The following is a 22,939-nucleotide window of genomic DNA, read 5'->3' on the forward strand; positions in this document are numbered from 1 at the left end:
GCAATAGTTCCACTTTAGCACAATAAAATATACTTCAGCACTACTTCCACACAATTAAAGTGCATTAAGCACAAAATTAGATGTTCCAGTTTAGCAGACTTTAGTACCAGAAGTACAATTGCAGGGTATTTATATTAAGCACATAAATATGTAAATTTCTTTGTATTATACTTATTTTATTATATTTAAAATGCATTTTAGTATATTTATCATTCATTCATTCATTTCTTCATTTTTTTTTTTTTTTTACTTTAGTTTGCTGGAAAACTTTGTAGAAAATCAACAACAAAACAGATGTAAAAAATCAATAACATTTTATTATTATTTTATTTCACACGCAAAACATTTGTTTACTTTATATGCATATTAGAATGTATTTATTTATATGCATATTAGAATTTATTACTATTTTAGTGTCTAATAGTTTTTTTTTTTTTTTTTGTCTTATTTAGTTTTTGCTATTAGCATTTTAACGTTTAATTGCTGTTTGGTCACTGTTGAAAATCTATATTTCAGTCAAAGTGAAATATTGCATTTCCCACACATGATTACGGGGTTGGGTTAAGATTTGTGAGGTCTGAGTATATGAATGTGGTGTTTTTGTGGATGAAGTGTAAATGTAAGCACTGGTTCTTGCTGTGTTTTGCTGAAGTCACATGGATCGTCTTGAGGAAAGTTTCTCATCAGATGTGCTGGAGTGTGTCTGATGCTCTCTGTGATTTCATCGATGTTTCGTGGTTTTGATTGGCCTGTACTAGCAGAGAAGGCCTTTAATGGTCACTCTTTTCTCTAATGTTTGGCAGCTGATTACAGAGCAGGAAAGAAAGACGAATCAGGAGAGCAGTGTGAAAACACACCTGGTTTTTAGGGTGATGATTTGTAGACCAGCCCTTAAAGACATTAGACATTATAGTGATTTTGCCACAGTGTTTGGGGTTGTAGGAGCTCTACTTCATATTGTTACAAACAACAGTGTTTACTATGGTAAAATCAAAGGTTTGATTTTGACATTGGTGAGGACGTAACAGCAGACAACACCCTAATATTTCTGCATTTATGATAGACTTGTGACCACAGTTTCATGTCATCTAAAGTCTTTATGTATAGTTATGGTAGCCAACATACTCATAATTCATAAAGAAAGCTTTAGCATATCCATTAGACAATAATTACACATCATTACAGCAGCATCAGAGCGCTGGGTGTTTTAATCACGTACAGTACATCATTTTATTTTAATATTAAAAATGAATCGGAGAAATCTCTACTGCAAGCTCTTATTTCAGTTTTGTTTTTTAGTTTGTGGATATTTCAGCAACAGTTTGCTTTGTGCCTTCAGTTTAACTACATGAACTAGAGAGGGTAAACTTTATCATTCGACTGAATTGTGCACGTATGTTTTAAACACTATTGCAAGTGTCTTTTCTCTCTGTTTTAAAGGGGTTTTCTTTGAATCGTTTGACTACGCAGAAGAGTATATATGGAAATATAACTTAATTGTGCTTCCTGCAAGCTAAATTTCACATACATAAACAAAAATCTGGCTCTAAACCTCTCTTTTTTTATTCAAAGTTGTTTTAGATGAGTATATGGGAAATATCCAAAGCTCTGTTCATCCTAAAGCAGTCAAAACTGCATCTCTATATTCATAGGAGTCCTCTTAAATTGTGAATTTATTACTTTTTTCTTTCTGTTTTGTATTAACCTGGCAACACATCCCTTTTGAAAATATAACCATGGTTTCTATCTATCTATCTATCTATCTATCTATCTATCTATCTATCTATCTATCTATCTATCTATCTATCTATCTATCTATCTATCTATCTATCTATCTATCTATCTATCTATCTATCTATCTATCTATCTATCTATCTATCTATCTATCTATCTATCTATCTTTTGCATTTGCATTTGTTTAGGCTACACTGTAAAAAATTAAAAAAAGTTGAGCCAACTAAATATTTTAAGGCAACCAGCTTCAGCAGATTTTTGAGTTTTCTCAACTTTTAAGTTTTAAGTTTATACAACAAAAAGTTGAGAATCTCCTACAAAAATAAGAGAGAGAACTCAAAAATCTGCTGAAGCTGGTTGCCTTAAAATGTTTAGTTGGCTCAACTTTTTAAAATGTTAATTTTTTTTTTACAGTGTATACTTTCTTTCTTTCTTTTTTATTTGTTTTGTTTTTATAACTGTATTGCCTTAATGGTTTAATAATAGGCTAGTTATATAGTCCCGATTTGAATCAAATGATCCACGATACGGGATCCGCTTGGAGCTCTTCGAAACCGTGAATCATTTTGCGATGCAAAGGTTTACAGAGTTCAAAAAGCTCTGTTTCACTCATCAATACTTGCTTTTTAAATCACATGCGATGTCAAAATAAAAAAAAAATCAAAGGCTTTATTGATCTGGTTTTGCTAGTGAATCGCTTGAACTAAATGATCATGTCATGTATAAAGAAAGCCCGGAGGATCATCCAGCCACCCGTCCCACAGACTGCTCTCTCTGCTGCCCTCAGGAAGACGTCTCCGCAGCATCCGATCCCGCACTAGCCGACTGAGGGATAGCTTTTTTCCTCAGGCTATCAGGCTAATGAACAGTCAGAACTAATACACCTACAGCATGCTCCCACCTTACGGTATGCCACGCACTGCACTTTAATTCCAACACAGTTCAAACTGGACTGACAGTTCAATAGAAATCAGTTTAAAGCATCCAGTCTCTCACACCATTGACGTGAATGTTCAATTTATTAGTATATATTGTAATAAATATTTGAGCAATTGTTGTTGTCTGATTGTATTAGTCTGTATATTGTTTTACTGTGATAGTCAAAGTAAAAAAAAAAAACTAAACAAATGGGAGAAGCAGATGGACACAAAAATCACTGTTGCACATGGATAGAAGAACAAAACTATTCTCCTTTGCTCTTTCTACTGTATATGTGACCCTGGACCACAAAACCAGTCATAAGGGTCAATTCTCTGAAATTGAGATGTATACTTAATCTGAAAGCTGAATAAATAATCTTTCCATTCATGTATGGTTTGTTAGGATAGGACAATATTTGTCTGAGATAGAACTATTAGAAATTCTGGAATCTGAGGGTGAAAAAAAATCTAAATATTGAGAAAATCACCTTTAAAGTTGTTCAAATGAAGTTCTTAGCAATGCATATTACTAATTAAAAATTAAGTTTTGATATATTTATGGTAAGAAATGTACTAAATATCTTCATGGAACACGATCTTTACTTAAAGTCCTACTGATTTTTGGCATAAAAGAAAAATCTATAATTTTGACCCATACAATGGATTTTTGACCATTGCTACAAATATACCCCAGAGACTTAAGACTGGTTTTGTGGTCCAGGGTCACATATGTGCTCAGATATGACAGAAGGGATTTGAACATCACAGTAGTGTGGAAGTGTAAAATGTTTCTGTGAAACTGAGTGATGAAGTGATGATGGACTTCAGGACACTGAAGCTGGAGACAGATTTATTGATAAAGTGAATCCTAGTTTAGTTTGCTGAGCTGATCTTTTGTTCATTGAGAGTTTCTAGTTTTGAAGGTTTTTGTGCTCTCAGTATCGGTTTAGTTTCAGTAAAATTAATGCTGATTTAGATTTTGTTTATTAAGTTGAAGCAAATGAAAGGAAATTAATCAAAGAAGTTAAAGAGATTTTTATTTCATTTGTGTGTGTGTTTTTATATATTTTTTTATAACCGTTGTTGTTTAATATTATTATTCAATAAATAATATTTTATATAAATAATAGTAGCATTTAATAATAGTATTTAGTATTGGGAAACAGTGTGTGTGTTCGTGATGGTGATTTTAGTTTCATTGTTCCGCCATTAGACGGCGACAAGAGACTGTTTTATGAGCCAGCAGTAAAGACTTTTAAATTGAAAGAGACTGAAATGGGGTTGTAAAGAAGGAAGTTATTTTTACTTTCAACAACTGCTTGTAAAACACAGCCAACAAATGCACTGAGCAGCGCTGTCACCAGAAATCACCCTTAACAGATGAAAGGATAGTATGACAAAGATATCGCTTTCCTCAGCGGACACTCAAACTAATGATTTATTGTGAATATGAGATTGATCTGAAGAATGAATGCTGTATTAGATGCAGGTAATCACACTCCCTCAGTCAATCTCTCACTCATAATACTCTACTCCACATAATAAACAGCTTTTAAAGTGCCCCTATTATGTATTTTTGAAAATGACCTTTCATGCAGCGTGTGACACAGCTCTAAGTGAATGAAAACATCCTGCTAAGTTTTAAATCTGAAAGTGGACCGTGTATAAAGTTATTGTCTCAAAAGAAAGAGTCAACTCTGAATCATTGAAACGAGTCGTTTTTCAAACGAATCCCAGGCCGTTTCATGGTGACATCAACATGAAACATTAGCATATTGCCCACCTACTTGTTGCGTGCGCAGACCTGGGAAAACTTGATTTTCACGTTGGTCTGAATGAAAATGGAAATTCATTCTTTGCCACTAGGTGCTGCTTTTGGAGCAGTAAATATAGCTGTTTCCCCGGTAACGCTGTACACAATGCAGCACTGGGCTCACAAACACTGCTTTATCAGGCATTACAGGCGTGATGAAATTAAAATGGAATCAGCCAATCGGACCGCAGATTAGCGTCACGCAAAGGAGGTGTTTGGAAAAATGAATCGTTGAGTGAATCGTTTGGGAGTGGTTGAGCAAATAAGGTAAAAATAAATGCACATTATATTGTGCAATAAATGCACATTGCATGCATGTCGACCTGTTGTTGGGGACTCCCAAAACCAAAATATGAACCTTTCATAACCATAATAGCGGCGCTTTAATACATTAATACAATAAGCTTTCAATGAAGCAACTCAATGCTCCTTTGTTATTAGCTCTAAAGTTACGTTTTGGAATTAGTGATGGAGGCTAGGGTTCAGCTCTTAAACTGTCCGTTGCAGAAGGAAGTAGTTCTGCACAAAAGAGGGTTTTTAAAGACACTGCGTTGTTTCTTTTTAACTTACACACGTGTGGCATCGAACTGTTGTATAAATGCAATATCCTATGGCTGTATATCAGCATAGCCGTGATTACCTACTGTACAGCCGAATCACAGCCATGCTGATATACAGCCATATTGCACTGCTATCTCCAGTATAGATGTCTCATTTGATTATAATTATGATCTAGCCTTGACACATCATGAAGTGCTGTGTGCATGTAATGTAGACATGGTGTTAGGTGTTTATTTGAGACTCATTGGTAAAGAGCTGGTTGAGTGCAGAGGTCAGTAGATAAGACATCTGCACATGAGAAGGCATTTCTGCTGCAGATGGAGCAGAGACATGGACATGAGAATGTGAATACTATAAGCAGAGATAGATGGAGCCGCTACAAGCGAACAAGAGCGATGAAACACGTGTGTTGTTGCCACCTGGAAGCCTGGAGGAGTTCATGCGGCGAGTGAGTGGGAGGCGACGGGCCGATGATGGGTTGCCTGTCGCCCTATCTGTCATTTCAGAGATTAAAAATAACCCAGCGCCTGCACTTCTTCCTCTTTCGCTTTGTAATGCTTGCTATCCGTCCTTATACATTGTCATTAGCTTATGTGTTAGAAACATTTCACACTGATCACACCTGCATTCAGATCTGATCTCGAGGGAAACAAACATTACAAATGAGAACAGCTCAATCGCTTCTCCTTGACAGTAAAACAACTGAATTGAGAGCAGAAAGAGACTTTAGCTCAAGTGTCCATGTCCAAGCTTTCCATTTTATATCATTACTGTCTTGGAGACATGTTTCTCTACATAAGAAGAAGAAAAATACACACACACACACACGTACTGTGAATTCTAATCTCTTTGTTCTCATAAGATTTATGTTTCTGCCAAGATTAATCCAAAACCAATGAATGAAATTAATACATTTACATTCCCCCCCCCCCCCCAAAAAAAAATAAAAAATAAAAAACCAACAGCAGACCTACACTACCACTCAAACGTTTGGGATCGGTAAGATTTATTTATTTTATTAAATCTTTTTTTTTTTTTTTTTAAATCAAGGAAGAAATTAAAAGACATTTATAATGTTACAAAAGATTTCTATTTAAAATAAATGCTGTTCTTTTGAACTTTCTATTCATCTAGGAATCCTGAAAAATAAAATGTATCACAGTTTCCACAAAAATATTGTGCAGCACAACTGTTTTCAACATTGATAATAATCAGAAATGTTTGTTGATCAGTAAATCAGTATATTATTATGATTTCTGAAGATCATGTGACACTGAAGACTGGAGTAATGATGCTGAAAATACAGCTTTGATCACAGAAATAAATTACATTTTAAAATATATTCACATAGAAAACAGCTGTTTTAAATTGTAATAATATTTCACAATTTGTACTGTATTTTTGATCAAATAAATGCTGTCTTGGTGAGCAGAAGAGACCTACAAAATCTAACCAACCTCAAACTTTTGAATAGTGATTTTAGATCCTGAGACCAAGTTGAAACTAAAAAGAAACTTAACTCAGATCTCAAGTTTTCTGAGTTGTGCAAGAGAAACCGCTGAGAATAAAAATCCCGTGTCCATCCTCCTTGCCTCCAGGGGGCGAGAGACAGCTGGTGATTAAGTGGTGGTAAAGAAGGTCGATTTTAAGTCGAGTAACCTTGTCATGCTAGATGTTGCCCCTCTAGGCTCATGGCATCACATCATGGTGTTTTATTCATCCAGCCTGCGGAGAGAGTGAGCAGTAAAATACATCTGAAAGGATAAGAAATGTCCTTGTGTAAAGGCGCCTGCATCATTTTTTATTTATCAGGTTTTTTTGGCTGCTCAAGAAGGTCAGTCTCAGATGATCCAGCGGGTCGTGGCGGTAGAGCTGTGAATTTATATATTTCCTCTGACCCCTGTGGTTAACATTAACTCGTTGTCACTTGTCAGGGTAGATTATAAAGCGAATATAATCAGTGGTTTTGTGTGTGTGGCGCTGAAGCCTCTGCAGAGCCGGTCCTGGACAGTTGCTGGCATCGACACCTCAATCAATAGGCAGAAGTGTTGGGTCAGTGATTCTTCATCCCCCGCTGATCGAACCTTTAGCCATGAGTCTTAAACTGTCAAACAAGCCAACACAAACCCACCAGTTTTATTTCATACTGTGTAACTCACTGAACTCAGTTCATTACAGGGAATTGAGAACCACTCGTCCCCAAAAATACTCATATGCACACACATTTATATTCACTGTAGTGTGTATCACACCAACCAATACTTAATACTATTTATTTTCATATTTTTCTCATCTGGACTAAAATTCCCTAGATATTGCTTGAATATGTTCTGATTCTTTATGATTGTTTTGTAAATATTGAATATATCAAAAAGTTTGAAATATTTTGTTTTCACTTGAACATTTTTACATTTAAACCTGGACTAAACCATGCCAGTGTTTTTTTTTTAGTATCATAAAAAAAAAAAAAAAAAAAAAAAAAAAAAAAAATATATATATATATATATTTTTTTTTTTTTTTTTGTCAATATTTTGAATTCATTTTTATTTTTTTTTATTTTTGTTTTAGTTAAATTTTAAGTAATTTTGTTGTGTATTTTTGTCATATATTGTCAAGTAGTTATATATGTGTGTGTGTGTCTATAGAGTTTTAACATTCATTTAACATTTATTTCACACAATTATTTATTTATTTATTTTTCCTTATTTATTTTTATGGTTTTAGTTTGTATTAGTTTTAGTTAACTATAATAACCCTGAAATATGCCCTAGATATTGATTGAAAATTGTCCTTTTGAAAATCTGTCTTTATAGTTTAAATATTTTATAATAGAAACATTTGTTTAATTTTTTTTTCTCCATTTTAATCTGGATTAAAACATGCCAGAAAAGAAGTGTAGATATTGATTGAACATATTCTGATTCTTTTTGCTTAATAAGAGTAATAATAATAATAATAATAAAATTTGTATTCTTTTGCACTTTAATCTGTAACATTTGTTTTACTTTATATATTTTTATGGTGTATTTTATTGTATTTAAATCTAGAGTTCTTGTTGTTACAAGAAAAATGTTATTAAACTTGTATAAGAGGACAGAACTTTTTGTAACTTAGTTCAATATCATGATAAATCCATCAGCAATTATTGTTATATTGTTATTGCACAAAATAATGCAAGTGCATAAAATATATATACTTGCATTATTTTGTGTGTTTTAAATTTTGCATTGTATAATGTCGATACCGATATTAGGGATTTTAAAAAAGTCCGATATCAATATATCGGCCAATATTCTTTGTGTATATTATAGTACAGTGCCAGTCAAAAGTTTGGACACTTCCCATTCGTGTGTCCAAACATTTGACTGGTACTGTATATATAATACAGTATATACAGTGGTGTGAAAAAGTGTTGGCCCCCTTCCTAATTTAGAAATTTTTTGCATTTTTGTCACACTTTAATGTTTCTGTCACGGAATGACCCTCGGACAAAGGAATAAAGGTAGAACAGGTGAGTTTATTATCAGCAATAGGTGCGGGTGCAGATGAAAGGTGAATGTCCTGAGTGATGAAGGGTTTCTTGACTTGAAGAAGCTTGTAACCTTGATTCTTGTATCGCAGGAGATGGTGGGGCGGAGATGGAAGTAAGCACACACCTCGGATGAGGAGTATGGAGATGATTCACAAAGCGATGGAGACTTGAGAGGATGTTGGAGCCTCAGCCTAGGAACTGGTTCCAAGGTTCGCAGGAATCATCCGACTTCCTGAATCTTCCTTTCCGTCTGCCCGTTTGACTGAGGATGATATCCCAATGAGAGACTTATGGTCACACCTACGAGCGAGAAGAAGGCCTTCCAGACTCTGGATATAAACTGTGGGCCGCGGTCTGCAACAATGTCTTCTGGAATTCTGTAGTATCTGAAGACGTGGTTAAACAATCTCAGCTCTCCATGGCAGTGGGCAGGCCCTTGAGTGGGAGAAGTCGACAGGACTTTGAGAATCGATCAATGACTACAAGGATACATGTGTTACCATCCGAGGCTGGCAGATCTGTGATGAAATCGACTCCTAGGTGTGACCAGTGGCGATTGGGGACAGGCAGCGGAAGGAGCTTGCCGGATGGAAGATGGCGCGGACTCTTGGAGATGGCACAGTCGGAACAGCCTTGGACGAACCTTCTCACATCCCTAGACATTTTAGGCCACCAGAAGCGGTCCTTTAGCAGTGAGAGGGTGCCGTTGGCCCTTGGGTGGCCAGTGCCCAGCGATGTGTGAGTGGAGTGGATCAGAGGGGTGCGTTGTGCTTTGGGGACATACTGCAACCCCTGGCTGTGGAGGCATTGGAGGGAGACGCTGGACTGGATGTCCATTGGATGGGGTTGATGAAGATTTTTTTGGGAATGATGGTCTCTGGTCGCTCACTGACCTCTTCAGGAGCATGCAGATGGGAAAATGCATCCGCTTTAACATTCTTAGGCCCTGGGCGGTAGGAGATGGTAAAGTTGAATCGGGTTAAGAATAGCGCCCATCTAGCCTGACGCGGTTAAGTCGCTTGGCATCTCGCAAGAGATTCTTGTGGTCAGTGGGCTGAGCTTGCGGGAGAAAAAGGCGCATGGATGGAGTTTGGCTGGAGTCCCCTGCTGCTGAGAAAGCACCGCTCCTACCCCAGTGGTGGAGGCATCAACCTCAGCTATGAAGGACTTATTGGGGTCTGGATGGGCAAGGAGCAGTGCACTGGTGAAGGCTCTCTTGAGGGTTTCAAAGACTTCTGTGGCTGTTGGTGACCAGGACAGAGATTTGGACTTGCCTCTCAACAGACTGGTGAGTGGGTTGGTTATGGAGCTGTAGTTGTGGATGAATCTTCTGTAGAAGTTCGAGAATCCCAGGAATCGTTGAAGTGCCTTGATGGTAGTTGGAACTGGCCAATTCCTGATGGCCTCTACCTTCCCCTCGTCCATCTGGATGCCACTGTGATCGATGATGTATCCAAGGAACTTGAGCAAGAGATTGAAATCTTTCAGGCGTTGCAGGACCTCCGAAACGTGGTGGCGATGTTCGGCCATGCTCCAGGAGTAGATAAGGATATCATCAATGTAGACAAGGACGAATCGATGGAGATACTCCCGGAGAACCTCATGCATGAAGTCCTGGAATACAGAGGGGGCGTTTACTAATCCATATGGCATTACGAGATACTTGTTGTGGCCAGTAGGGGTGATGAAGGCGGTCTTCCACTCGTCCCCCTCACGTATCCGGATGAGGTTATACGCACTGCGGAGGTCTATCTTGGTGAACACAGCAGCTCCGCGGAGATGTTCTAGTGCCGCTGGGACGAGGGGAAGTGGATACCGGAATTTCACCTTAGCCTTGTTGAGTGCCCGGTAGTCTATGCAAGGCCTCAAACCTCCGTCCTTCTTTGCCACGAAGAATGATGAGTATGGAGATGATCCACAAAGCGATGGAGACTGGAGAGGACGTTGGAACTAGGAGCAGAAGGTAACTCTGGAAAAGACACAACAGGTAAGTAAACAAGGTAGGTATCTCAATGTATTGGTAGGATATCATGGAGAGAGTCCACTATGTCTGAACGAGATCGGACATCGAGTGAAGTGAGGTGTGTGCTTATAAATGCTGGCTGATGAGGGAGTTGATGACTTGCAGGTGCGTATGGTTAATACTCAGGTGATGGAGTGCGTTGTGATTGGGTGAGTGAGCCTGACCGATCTGTGACAGTTTCAGATCATCAAACAAATTTAAATATTAATCAAAGATAACACAAGTAAACACAACATGCAGTTTTTAAATGAAGGGTTTTTTTATGAAGGGAAAACAAAATCCAAACCCACATGGTCCTGTGTGAAAAAGTGTTTGAACCTTCCCAGGAGTGGCCGGCCGACCAAAATTACCCCAAGAGCGAAGCGACGACTCATCCAAGAGGTCACAAAAGACCCCACAACAACATCTAAAGAACTGCAGGCCTCACTTGCCTCAGTTAAGGTCAGTGTTCATGACTCCACCATAAGAAAGAGACTGGGCAAAAATGGCCTGCATGGCAGAGTTCCAAGACGAAAACCGCTACTGAGCAAAAAGAACATAAAGGCTCGTTTCAGTTTTGCCAGAAAACATCTTGATGATCCCCAAGACTTTTGGGAAAATACTCTGTGGACTGACGAGACAAAAGTTGAACTTTTTGGAAGGTGTGTGTCCCATTACATCTGGCGTAAAAGTAACACAGCATTTCAGAAAAAGAGCATCATACCAACAGTAAAATATGGTGGTGGTAGTGTGATGGTCTGGGGCTGTTTTGCTGCTTCAGGACCTGGAAGACTTACTGTGATAAATGGAACCATGAATTCAGCTGTCTACCAAAAAATCCTGAAGGACAATGTCCGGCCATCTGTTCGTGACCTCAAGCTGAAGCGAACTTGGGTTCTGCAGCAGGACAATGATCCAAAACACACCAGCAAATCCACCTCTGAATGGCTGAAGAAAAACAAAATGAAGACTTTGGAGTGGCCTAGTCAAAGTCCTGACCTGAATCCTATTGAGATGCTGTGGCATGACCTTAAAAAGGTGGTTCATGCTCGAAAACCCTCCAATGTGGCTGAATTACAGCAATTCTGCCAAGATGAGTGGGCCAAAACTCCTCCACAGCGCTGTAACAGACTCATTGCAAGTTATCACAAACGCTTGATTGCAGTTGTTGCTGCTAAGGGTGGCCCAACCAGTTATTAGGTTTAGAGGGCAAGCACTTTTTCACACAGGGCCATGTGGGTTTGGATTTTGTTTTCCCTTCATAATAAAAAACTTCATTCAAAAGCATGTTGTGTTTACTTGTGTTATCTTTGATTAATATTTAAATTTGTTTGATGATCTGAAACATTAAAGTGTGACAAACATACAAAAACATAAAAAATCAGGAAGGGGTCCAACACTTTTTCACACCACTATACATAAACGAATATATATACATAGACATTTTTAGCAATGATAACTTAAATGTGGTGATCAAACACTCACAATGATGTAACAAATATATGTAATGGAGGCAGAGTATTTAACAATTTAACAAACTTTATTATCCAAATCAGTGCACTTAGCAGTAAACTTCACTTCACTTCACTTACACTTAATGCATTTTTCAAATAGCGAGCAGACGTGAAGTCAGTCATGTGTAATTTCCTCGAAGAATTATGCGCACTATGCATGCTGTGATCTACCGCTGCACAGCAATCACGTTCAACAGTTGCAGCAGAAGCTGGTGAATCAAAGGCGGCGCGGTTCAAACGTGCTGTGCAAACACAAGCTAATCTTTGCTCTCGGGGCAGCGGGTTTGAAGTCTCTGTCTCCTGCTCGCTACCAATGTGGCATTACATCAGCCGTTGTCATGGTGACACACTTTCTGTTGTCCTCTGCATCAGCTGTTTGTCCAGGCCTTCAAAAGAGACCGGAGAAAAACATCAAATGCACAAAAATGCTGAAGCATCAGATAGTGTTTGCAAAAACATGCACGCCTGGTTGCGCTGTTTATGTGTGCGTGTAGCTGTTTTGATTTTTTTTTTTTTAAATCACTGATGTTGTAGCTGTCACCTTAGCATGGATTATTTTTAATAAAAATTAGATTTTTATCTCTAAGTAAACATGAAACCATATTTGCAACCCTCTAATGTGACATATTTCAGAATGAGAGTCCAAACAGCTGATAAAAACATCACAATAATCCACAAGTAATCCACACCACTACATCATTAAGATGGTTTTAACTAAAATATGAGTCAATAATCCATAATTCTGACGGCACCCATTGGTGATCCATTGGTGACTACATTTCTTCATTTCTACATGCTACATTTCTACATTCTACATGCTACATTTCTCCAAATCTGATGAAGAAACAAACTCATCTATATCTTGGATGGCCTGAGGGTGACTAAATGTTCAGCATATTTACATTTTTGGGTGAACTATTCCTATATAAATTCAGCCCAACTGAAGACATACAGATGTATGGACTGCACTTACTACTATAATTCATTTTAATCAGATGAATGCAATGCATTGAGGACTGCTGAGATGTTTTCTGATTAAATAATGGCTTGTAGTGTGATGCTAAGGACCGCAGTAACTTAGTGCTGTAGCTCTCTCTGTGTCGGGAAGTGAAATGTTCCCTGTGATTGTGAATGAAAACGCCTCGTTGTTTCACAGCTGCAAGACCAGGGAATTCTGCCTTTACTTTCACAAAGCCTGAGCGTGTGTCTGTACATACAGTCGGAGTCTATAAAAGGCATTGTACACAATAAATATTGTTGGCTCTGTGACAGATTGCTTGCATTTCTCTATTGCCGCTTGGGATAAAAGTGTTTAAAAAATCCATAAATGCAAATCTAAATGTAAAAGTGTCTTTTAAATGGATAAATGTAAAATGCAAAACTTTATAGGTGTAAATCGCTGTTAGCATCTAAATTCATTCTGTTAAACTTCATCTTTCCTGTGCTTTAGATTCATACGGTGCAGCTTCAGCCTCACATTTACTGCCAAAAGTGAAGTGTTGCAAAGTCCACTCCCATCGCATGCGAAGTAGTGGGCAAACATAGCTGCAAAAGCACAGATGCACAGGAAATAGTGCACCATCTGGACACTTTTGGCTCCTGTGATGAGAGATGCTCTAATCCTAAACTCACGTACTGTATGGGACAGATACAGCGGCCATGAGCGCTCAGATGCAGCCCGAGTGTGTTAACATTAAAAACATTAATTGTTCAAATTTTTTTTTTTTTTTTTCATTTTTTATTTTATTTTAATTGTAGATTTATATATATAATTATTACCCTTTCATCAACTTTGAAGTACTGTTGACTGTGTGTTTTTAAGTCTTTTTAAGAAAAACATCTATGATAGCATCTGCTGAGTGATGATGTGTCTCAGTATCAGAGTGTGGTTCACAGAGAAGCGTACGGCAGGCGTTGAGGTAATTTTTTACACAGGGTTACAGGACTGGTCTGTGGGTTTAACGGATGGAGAGGGCGGCGGGAGCTGGAAGCCTCAGGCAGTTATTGCTCTTTAAGACGAGCGCTGCAGATTTATGGCCTGTGAGAGGGATACAGTAGAGCGACCGTTATTAAGGGGGCTGCAATTAAACTGACAATTTGTAATGTAAATCATCTTATTTCTGCCCCCGTCAGGCCCTGGATAATCAGAGTGGCTCGCAGGCGGCGGAAATCAATTCTCCATCTTTTTTCTCCTCTTCCTTCCCTCCCTCATATGTTTATTTCTCTCTCTGCTCTCATACAAACTGTCTTCACTTGCTCATTAAATTAATTTTTTCTCTGTCTTTCTGTCGGTCTAGCTTTCTTCATCGACCCTTTATTCCTTTACCTTTTTTCCCTTCTTATTTTTCTGTTACTTTAGTGTTTATATTCTATTATAGTACTCATATATATATATATATTTAAAACTTGATTTATTTTTATATTTTCTGTTTTCATTTAATTTTAGTTTAGGTTGTGTGCTTTTGTTTTTTATTTATTTATTTTATTCATTTTTTGTTTATTAGTTTTGTTTTTTATTGAGCTTTAATATATTTCATGTCAGTTTTAGTAATTTTAGCTTTTCAACTTAAACCTATTTCAGTTAGTTACCAAAGCTGCATATCTAATTTTTATTTATTAGTTGATGTACTAGAATCCCTAAAACTGAAATAAAGATGAATAAAAACTATATAGACATTAAATAAATACATGAAAAAATAAATGCATGAATGATAAAAACAACAACTTTGCTAAAAGGTGAACTAAAAATTTAAATAAAAATTCAAAAATAATAAAATATAAATAAAACTAAAATATAATAATAAAATAATTAATACTCATTCAGAATATTAATAATTACAACATTTAAATAATTAAAAATATAAAAACTAATAATAAAATAGTAAATTATAAAAACAAATTCAAAATATTAATAACGTCTGTCAACTGCCAATGATACTAAAATAAAATAAATTAAAATATTAATTAAAAATAGTATCTTAATAATTGTAAAATAAGGCTGCGCCCATTTCCTTCATTCTTCTGTGCATACATTGCATTTTCTTTCTCTCTCTCTTCATTTAAAGCTACGCTGCTCTTTATTTGTTGTGACTGTACAGAGCAGGAGTCGTGAATTGATTTTATTTCTTGTGAAGTGGAACCGTTTAACGCAGATGGAGAAAGACATCCCGCTGCTCTGGGATCCAGCCTTATAATTTAAGAGGAATTGTATTTCAGGTTCTGTATTCTTTAACAGAATGGGAAGCGATTGAGGTTTGGTGAATGGCTCAACGGTTCGACTATTAGCACACTTCAGTCCAATCACACGGCTGTGTTGAGTTTATTTAGCGCTGGCGCTCTGATGTGTCTGCAAATAACGACTTCTATCTGTCACCAAATCATTTGTTAAATCAAGCAAACTCTTATTCAAGGTGAAAATTACATCAGGCTTCATCGGTGTGGGCCGATGGCTTCAGGACGGTCCAGTGGAACTGCAAGATACAAAATGCATTGCTTTTTCATTTCCATTTGGTTAACATGGAGTATAAGAGGAAAACAAAGACAAATTGCAAAATTATGCAGAAAAATATTTATGTTTTGTCTGGAAAATAAATGCAGGAGGACTGTAACAACTGTTTACTGAGGGCATTTTTATTTGTGGATTTTTGCCGCATTGATGCAGTAATTCATGCAAAAGGAGGCCCAACCAAGTATTGAGTGCATAGAAGCCTGACATTTCTGTTTAAAATATCCTTCTTTTAAAATTTTATGTAATATTCTAATTTTCTGAGACTCTTTTGGGTTTTCATTATCTGTAAGCCATAATCATCAAAGTTTCAAGAAATAAAGGCTTGAAATATTTCACTCTATGTGTAATGAATCTATATAATATATGGGTTTCACTTTCTGAAATCAGTGACAAAAAATATTGACTTTTTTCATGATATTGTAATGTTTTGAGATGTACCTGTCTCAAATATATATATATATATATATACACGGCCCGAGACTCGAACCCGCAACCTTTGGATTACGAGTCCAACTCTCTAACCATTAGGCCACGACTTCCCCGTATATATATATATATATAGACTATACAGTATATATATATATATATATATTAATGATTTACATTTAGTTTTGCATTTATATATTCACACTTATGTCTATTATGTATTCCAGTTTGCATTTATATATATATATATATATACTGCATACTCGCGATTTACATGTATGCATTCATATTTATAACTATATTCTGATTTATTTACTTTCATACTAATATTTAGATATTCAGATTGACTTCTATATATTCTGTTTTACATTGATAACTATTTATTTAGATTGACAGATTTTATATAATTATGTGTAATTGTTTTACATAATTATCAGCTCTTCATAAATATGAATAATACATTTGAATTTTACATTATACATTTTAAAATTTGACCTTTATGACTGGTTTTGTGGTCTAGGGTCACATATGCTTGAATTGTGAAAACAAAACGAATGAGTATAAAATGTAGATGTTTTTATATTTTCTCTCTATTTTTTACTCAGAACATCCTGCTGTACTCAGACCTCCAGGAGTCGACCTTTGACCTGCGGCAGCTGCCGACTCACCGCTTCGATGCCATGGATCATTTCAGCAAGTGTTTCCTGATCGTGAAGCTGAAGCAGGAGACGGATGTGAGAGCGGGACGGGACTGGAGAGCCGTGCGTGTGGATCTGGTGGCTCCGCCGCTGGAGCGCTTCGCTTATGCACTGCTGGGATGGTCGGGATCCACGGTACGAGCTCAGATATATAGAGCACCCAAAAATCAAGCACAACCCTGACACATCTTTCACATGCTCAAAAAAAAAATGTAGGCATAAATTTAAGATTTATATATTTGAATTGCATATCAAATGCCCATGCATTAAACTTAATGTGATGCATATTTGTCAGTTCTGCATTAAAAATAAATTAATTAATTAAATACATAATTGCATAATGTTTTAATAGTGATTTAATTTTATGTAAATTAATCATAATTTTGAAATGTATAAAATAATATATATACTGTATATATGCAGTTAGTTGGTTAATTAGTTTGTTAATAATTTGTGTGAAAATATTACTACATAATGCACAGTGTATACTTAATAGTAACTACTAAAAAAGCAATAATAATAAAAATTTTCATTTAAATGTATTTTTTTTATTAAAAATTACATATTAACTTAAAAAATTTGTAACTAAGAAATAATAATAATATATTTTTTTATTGAATTAAAAGTTAGATATTTATTTATACAGTTATATTTATAAATTTGTATTGAAAAATTCTAAATAAATTGTTTAATTATTTAAAAATATATCTACACCTGGTTATTTTGTATTTAAAACCATTCAGTTTATTAGTGCTATTAATAAAATCTGACCTGTTTCATTTATGTACACTGTACAGAATTTCCACCTTAAATTGTTACGTGTAATAAAATTGACTGTAAAAGTCATTTTAACTTAACTTATATGAAACTGAAACTTATATGAAAATGTATTTTTATTTTTTATTAAAAAAATGTATATTACCTTAAGAAAAATTGTAACTAAGAAAAAGCAATAATAATAATAAAAATAATTATTTTTTTTATTAAAAGTTAAATATTTAAATACGTAAAATAAAAACTCATGAATTAAAAACCAAATTTGAAATTAATTAAATTAATTTGATATGTTTCCATGACTTATATTCGTTACATTTATATAGTGCTTTCCTAGGCACACAAAAGCGCTTTACATAGTAAGGGGGGTATCTCCTCGTACACCACCAGTGTGCAGCATCCACCTGGATGATGCGACGGCAGCCATAGCGCGCCAGAACACACACCAGCTTACGGGTGGAGAGGAGACAGCGATGAAGCCAATCAGTAGATATGGGGATTGTTAGGAGGCCATGATGGTCAGAGAGGCCAATGGGTAAATTTGGCAGGATGCCGGGGTTACACCCCTACTCTTTTTCGAAGGACATCCTGGGATTTTTTATGACCACAGAGAGTCAGGACCTCAGTTTAACGTCTCATCCGAAGGACGGCGCTTTTTACAGTATAGTGTCCCCATCACTATACCGGGGTGATAGGACCCACCCAGACCACAGGGTGAGCACCCCCTGCTGGCCTCACTAACACCTCTTCCAACAGCAACCTAGTTTTCCCAGGAGGTCTCCCATCCAGGTACTGACCAGCTCAACCCTGCTTAGCTTCAGTGGGCAACCAGTCTTGGGCTACAGGGTGATATGGCTGCTGGTATGACTTATTGATCATATCATTTTTTACAGTGTCTGACAGACAAATATGCATGACACTGAGTTTATTAGTTTGTTTGTGTAATCCAAACGGATGCACATTTTTTATGCAGTTCATATAAATCTTAAATGTAGCCCTAAATAGTGTGTATACAGTATCCGACAGACTCCACAATAGACTCCATCTATTGTGTTTCTGTCTCATAAGCACAGAGGAAAGTCTTTAAGGGCGTCAGAGACGGATAGAGTTTGACTCGAGCTGTTTATAGACGACCCTTGACCTTGTGCGTGAGCGCTCACGTCCCCTGCGTCGCGTCTGCAGGCCGGCCGCTTCACGCCGAGCTCGACCCATCAGCTGTAATTACATTCTCCCACTCACCGCCTCCTGGGCTTCGCTATCCCATGATGCCTTCAGCACCCGCGGATCGCTGCAGCCGTTCGAGGACAACCAAGAAGAAGTTTGTTTCTGAAGCTTATCATAATTAATAAATCATACCATTATGTGCATCTCATTAGAAGTTGGGAGTACTTTAAAATGAATTCATGCATTTATTAATTTATGCGCTCTCTCTTCATGGCATCCAGTAGTGGCGTTTATTTCCAGCCCGAGCAGCCGTGACCTAGAGGAGCTTTAGATAATGACAGAAAACATTAAAACCACTGTATGTTTGAAGAGCTTAATGGAGGAGCGTTTAAAAAGGTCTGCTGGCCACGATAAGAGTCTCTAAAGAGATTCACGATGCTTAATGCCATAAACAACAGCATCGGTGCACGGTGGTGTGTTCAGGTTCACTTTAAATCTCATTTAACTGCTTTATTTGCTCAAGAGAAATATATAAACAAGAAATAACAAACTCCATAATATTGCAGACGCGCTACAGTTTAATGGTTTATTGTTTAGATTATTCTATTTGTGTACGAGCGGGAACTCGCTGTGCTCTGGTAATATTATCTGTATCTGATCAGACAGGCTGATATTATAATGCACAGTGTGATTTACACAAATATCATGGGTTCCTGGATCAATATCAATGTTCAAGTGCTGCATTTAATCTCATTGCGGTTTACAATAACATTTGAGATATTAAAAAGATCACATTTGGGGTTTTATTTTACATTTCCAATGTTTACAATAAATGTGTGTGTATATATATTTTTATATATAATAATTTTTATATGTTTACTATTGAAATGTTGTTGTTGTATGCATTTGTCAATTTGATTTAATTTCTGTAATTTCTTAAATGGGTGTGTATAGAGTATTTACAGAGTGTTCACTTTTAGTTTTAGTTACTTTTTCTTATTTGTAAGTCACTTTGGATAAAAGCGTCTGCTAAATGACTAAAAGTAAAAGTAAAGTAAATATATGTATACACACACACACACACACACACAATAACATTAAACATTAAATTTTACACACAATATATTATTACTGTTTTAATATTAATACATTTAATGTTATGCATATTTGTATGTCATGTATAAATTAAATGGTAATAGTAATTGCTGTGAATGTGTTTTAAATACAAAATAACCAGCTTTATGTTTATATGTGTATATAGTTTATTTAGAGTTTTTAATTAATTAAATATAACTTATTTCAAAATTTTCAATGAAATGTTATAAACTATTTTAATTATGAATATATAATTTTAATGAAAAATAAAAGTATTTTTATTATTTTTATTATCATTATTAATATGTAATGCATTTTGAATATGATTATTTTAAATAAAATTATATTTTATTATAAAATAAAAAATATAATATTTCAGTGTTTTCTATGTGAATCTATGTTAAACTGTAATGTATTTCTGTGATCAGAGCTGTATTTCCAGCATCATTACTCCAGTCTTCAGTGTCACATGATCTTCAGAAATCATTCTAATATACTGATCTGTGAACAAATAAATGCAGATTTGTTGAACAATTCTTTTCAGATTAACTTGGTTGTATGAAGGTGCCATAAAAAGCATGATAATACCATGCTAATGTGCAAAGGACATGGTAAAACCATAGGAAGTAAAATATTTGAACTCTGTTTTCTGTTCTTTCTCCAGCTGTTTGAAAGAGACCTGAGACGATTCGCCAGACTGGAGCGAGGAAAACTGCTGGACAATCACGTGCTGTACGATAAAAAAACGGTACGACACACACACACACACACACACACACACACACACACACACACACACACACACACACACACACACACACACACTGAACACTGTTACTGATCGGAAATAGTATATGTGAGAAATTGCTACACTCAGTATGACGCCTGTGGGAGCGAAGGTCTTTCAGTTAAAAGACCTTTTATAAGAGTCTCCGGCTGCTTTTATTCTCCAGGTTGCATGTGCATTCAACAGACCGGCATGAAAAATACAGGCTTTTTATCATGCTATTGTTGTCAGATTTTGACGATTTGTCATAAATTGAAATGTATTCGTGACAAGCTTCGGAGATTTTCCTTTCGATTAGAAGCTGTACTTCAATGACATGAAAATAACGGAATTGTTGAATATGGAGGCTGTATATAGAAAGTCGAACTAAACGGCTGTCGTGTGGCTGAATCTTTGCCTTCAGAAGGTTTATAATCAGATTCAGCATTCAGTGTTTTTATTTTCCATGAGAACAGCAGGTTTTCCTGTCTCTGCTTTCGTCCCATTTAGTGTTGATTGAGTTCAGAGAGCAAGAGTTTCATTAAAATTCCTAGTGGTCCAGTCTGTAATTTTACATAATTTTTTCTGAAAAAAGAACAAAAGCGATTAGATTAACGTCTCTAAATTTACATTTATGCATTTAGCAGACACAAGTGACTTACATTGCATTCAAGTTACAGTTTCTACATTTTATCAGCTCTTGCTTTCCCTGGGAATCGAACCCATGACCTTGGCGTTGCTAGCGCCATGCTCTACTATTTGAGCTACAGTGAAAGCCGAGTGAAGCTGGGCGATTAGACGAACAGATGTTGATGTAGGTGACTTGTCTCTATTAGTTAGTCTATGGTTTCTGTCCACTGTTCACATGAATAAACAGTGAATTGATGTTTTTTTCTGCAATTATGATTTGTATGTAAATACTTTGTGAATCTTTTAATGATATACAGGTACATCTAAAAAAATTTGAATATCATGAAAAACTGAATTTTTTGTAACTTATTTCAAAAAGTGAAACTTTCATATATATTTTAGATTCATTACATGTAAAGTAAGACATTTCAAAAGTTTTTGTTTTAATTTTGATGATTAGAGCTTACAGCTCATGAAAGTCAAAATCCAGTATCTCAAAATATTAGAATATTTCCTAAGATCAATCAAAAAAAGGATTTACAAAGCAGAAAAGTTCAAGTTCTTTAAAGTATGTTCATTTATGCACTCAATAGTTGGTCGGGGCTCCTTTAGCACAAACTCCAGCATCAGTGAGGAATGGCATGGAAGCGATCAGCCTGTGGCTCTGCTGAGGCACTATTGAGTCTTCAGCTCGTCTGGATTGTTGGATCGACCGTTTCTCATATTTTTCTTGAAAATATCCCATAGATTCCATATGGGGTTCAGGTCAGGCATGTTGGCTGGTCAATCAAGCACAGTAATATCATGGTCAGCAAAGCACTTGGAAGTGGTTTTGGCAGTGTGGGCAGGTGCTAAAGTCCTGCTGGAAAAGGAAATCAGCATCTCCATAAAGCTTGTCAGCAGATGGAAGCATAAAGTGCTGCAAAATCTCCTGGTAGACGGCTGCATTGACTCTGGACTTGATAAAACACAATGGACCAACACCAGCAGACGTCACGGCACCTCAAATCATCACTGACTTCAGAAACTTCACACTGGACTTCAAGCAGCTTGGATTCTGTGCCTCTCCAGTCTACCTCCAGACATTGATTTCCAAATGAAAAGCAAAATTTTAATTTATCTGAAAAGAGGACTTTGGAGCACTGAGCAACAGTCCAGTTCTTTTTCTCCACAGCCCAGGTAAGACGCTTCTGACGTTGTCTCTGGTTCAGAAGTGGCTTGGTAGCTCTTTTCCTGAAGACGTCTGAGCGTGGAGACTCTTGATGCACTGACTCCAGCTTCAGTCCACTCCTTCTGAAGCTCTCACAAGTGTCTGAATCAGCTTTGCTTGACAGTATTCTCAAGCTTGCGGTCATCCCTGTTGCTTGTGCACCTTCTCCTACCCAAATTCTTCCTTCCAGTCAACTTTGCATTTAATATGCTTTGATACAGCACTCTGTGAACAGCCACAGCTTTCAGTAATGACCCTCTGTGACTTACCCTCTTTGTGGAGGGCGTCAATGATTATCTTCTGGATCATTGCCAAGTCAGCAGTCTTCTCCATTATTGTGGTTTCAAAGAACAAGTGATACCCAGAATTTCTACTGCAGAGATGGTCATTTAATGAAACTCAAATATAAATATTCTAATATAATGAGATACTGATTTTGAACTTTCATGAGCTGTAAGCTCTAATCATCAAAATTAAAACAAAAACTTTTGAAATGTCTTAATTTACATGTTATGCATGTAAAATATATATGAAAGTTTCACTTTTTGAAATAATTTACAAAAAATTGAAGTTTTTCACGATATAATTTAA

At 36.3% G+C, this 22,939-nt stretch overlaps 1 protein-coding gene across 1 annotated transcript in view; it reads left to right on the top strand.

The window, feature by feature from the left end:
• The window catches only part of LOC306882463 (DNA nucleotidylexotransferase-like), a 116,917-nt gene that overhangs the window by 41,060 nt on the left and 52,918 nt on the right, over positions 1-22,939 (top strand). The window contains exons 8-9 of the mRNA XM_079437088.1: positions 16,617-16,844; positions 20,407-20,490. Coding sequence (XP_079293214.1) covers positions 16,617-16,844; positions 20,407-20,490 — 312 coding nt within the window. The remainder of the gene's footprint in view (positions 1-16,616; positions 16,845-20,406; positions 20,491-22,939) is intronic.

The sequence above is a fragment of the Barbus barbus genome (genome assembly GCF_936440315.1).
Source record: "Barbus barbus genome assembly, chromosome: 16".
NCBI classification, from domain to species: Eukaryota; Metazoa; Chordata; class Actinopteri; order Cypriniformes; family Cyprinidae; genus Barbus; species Barbus barbus.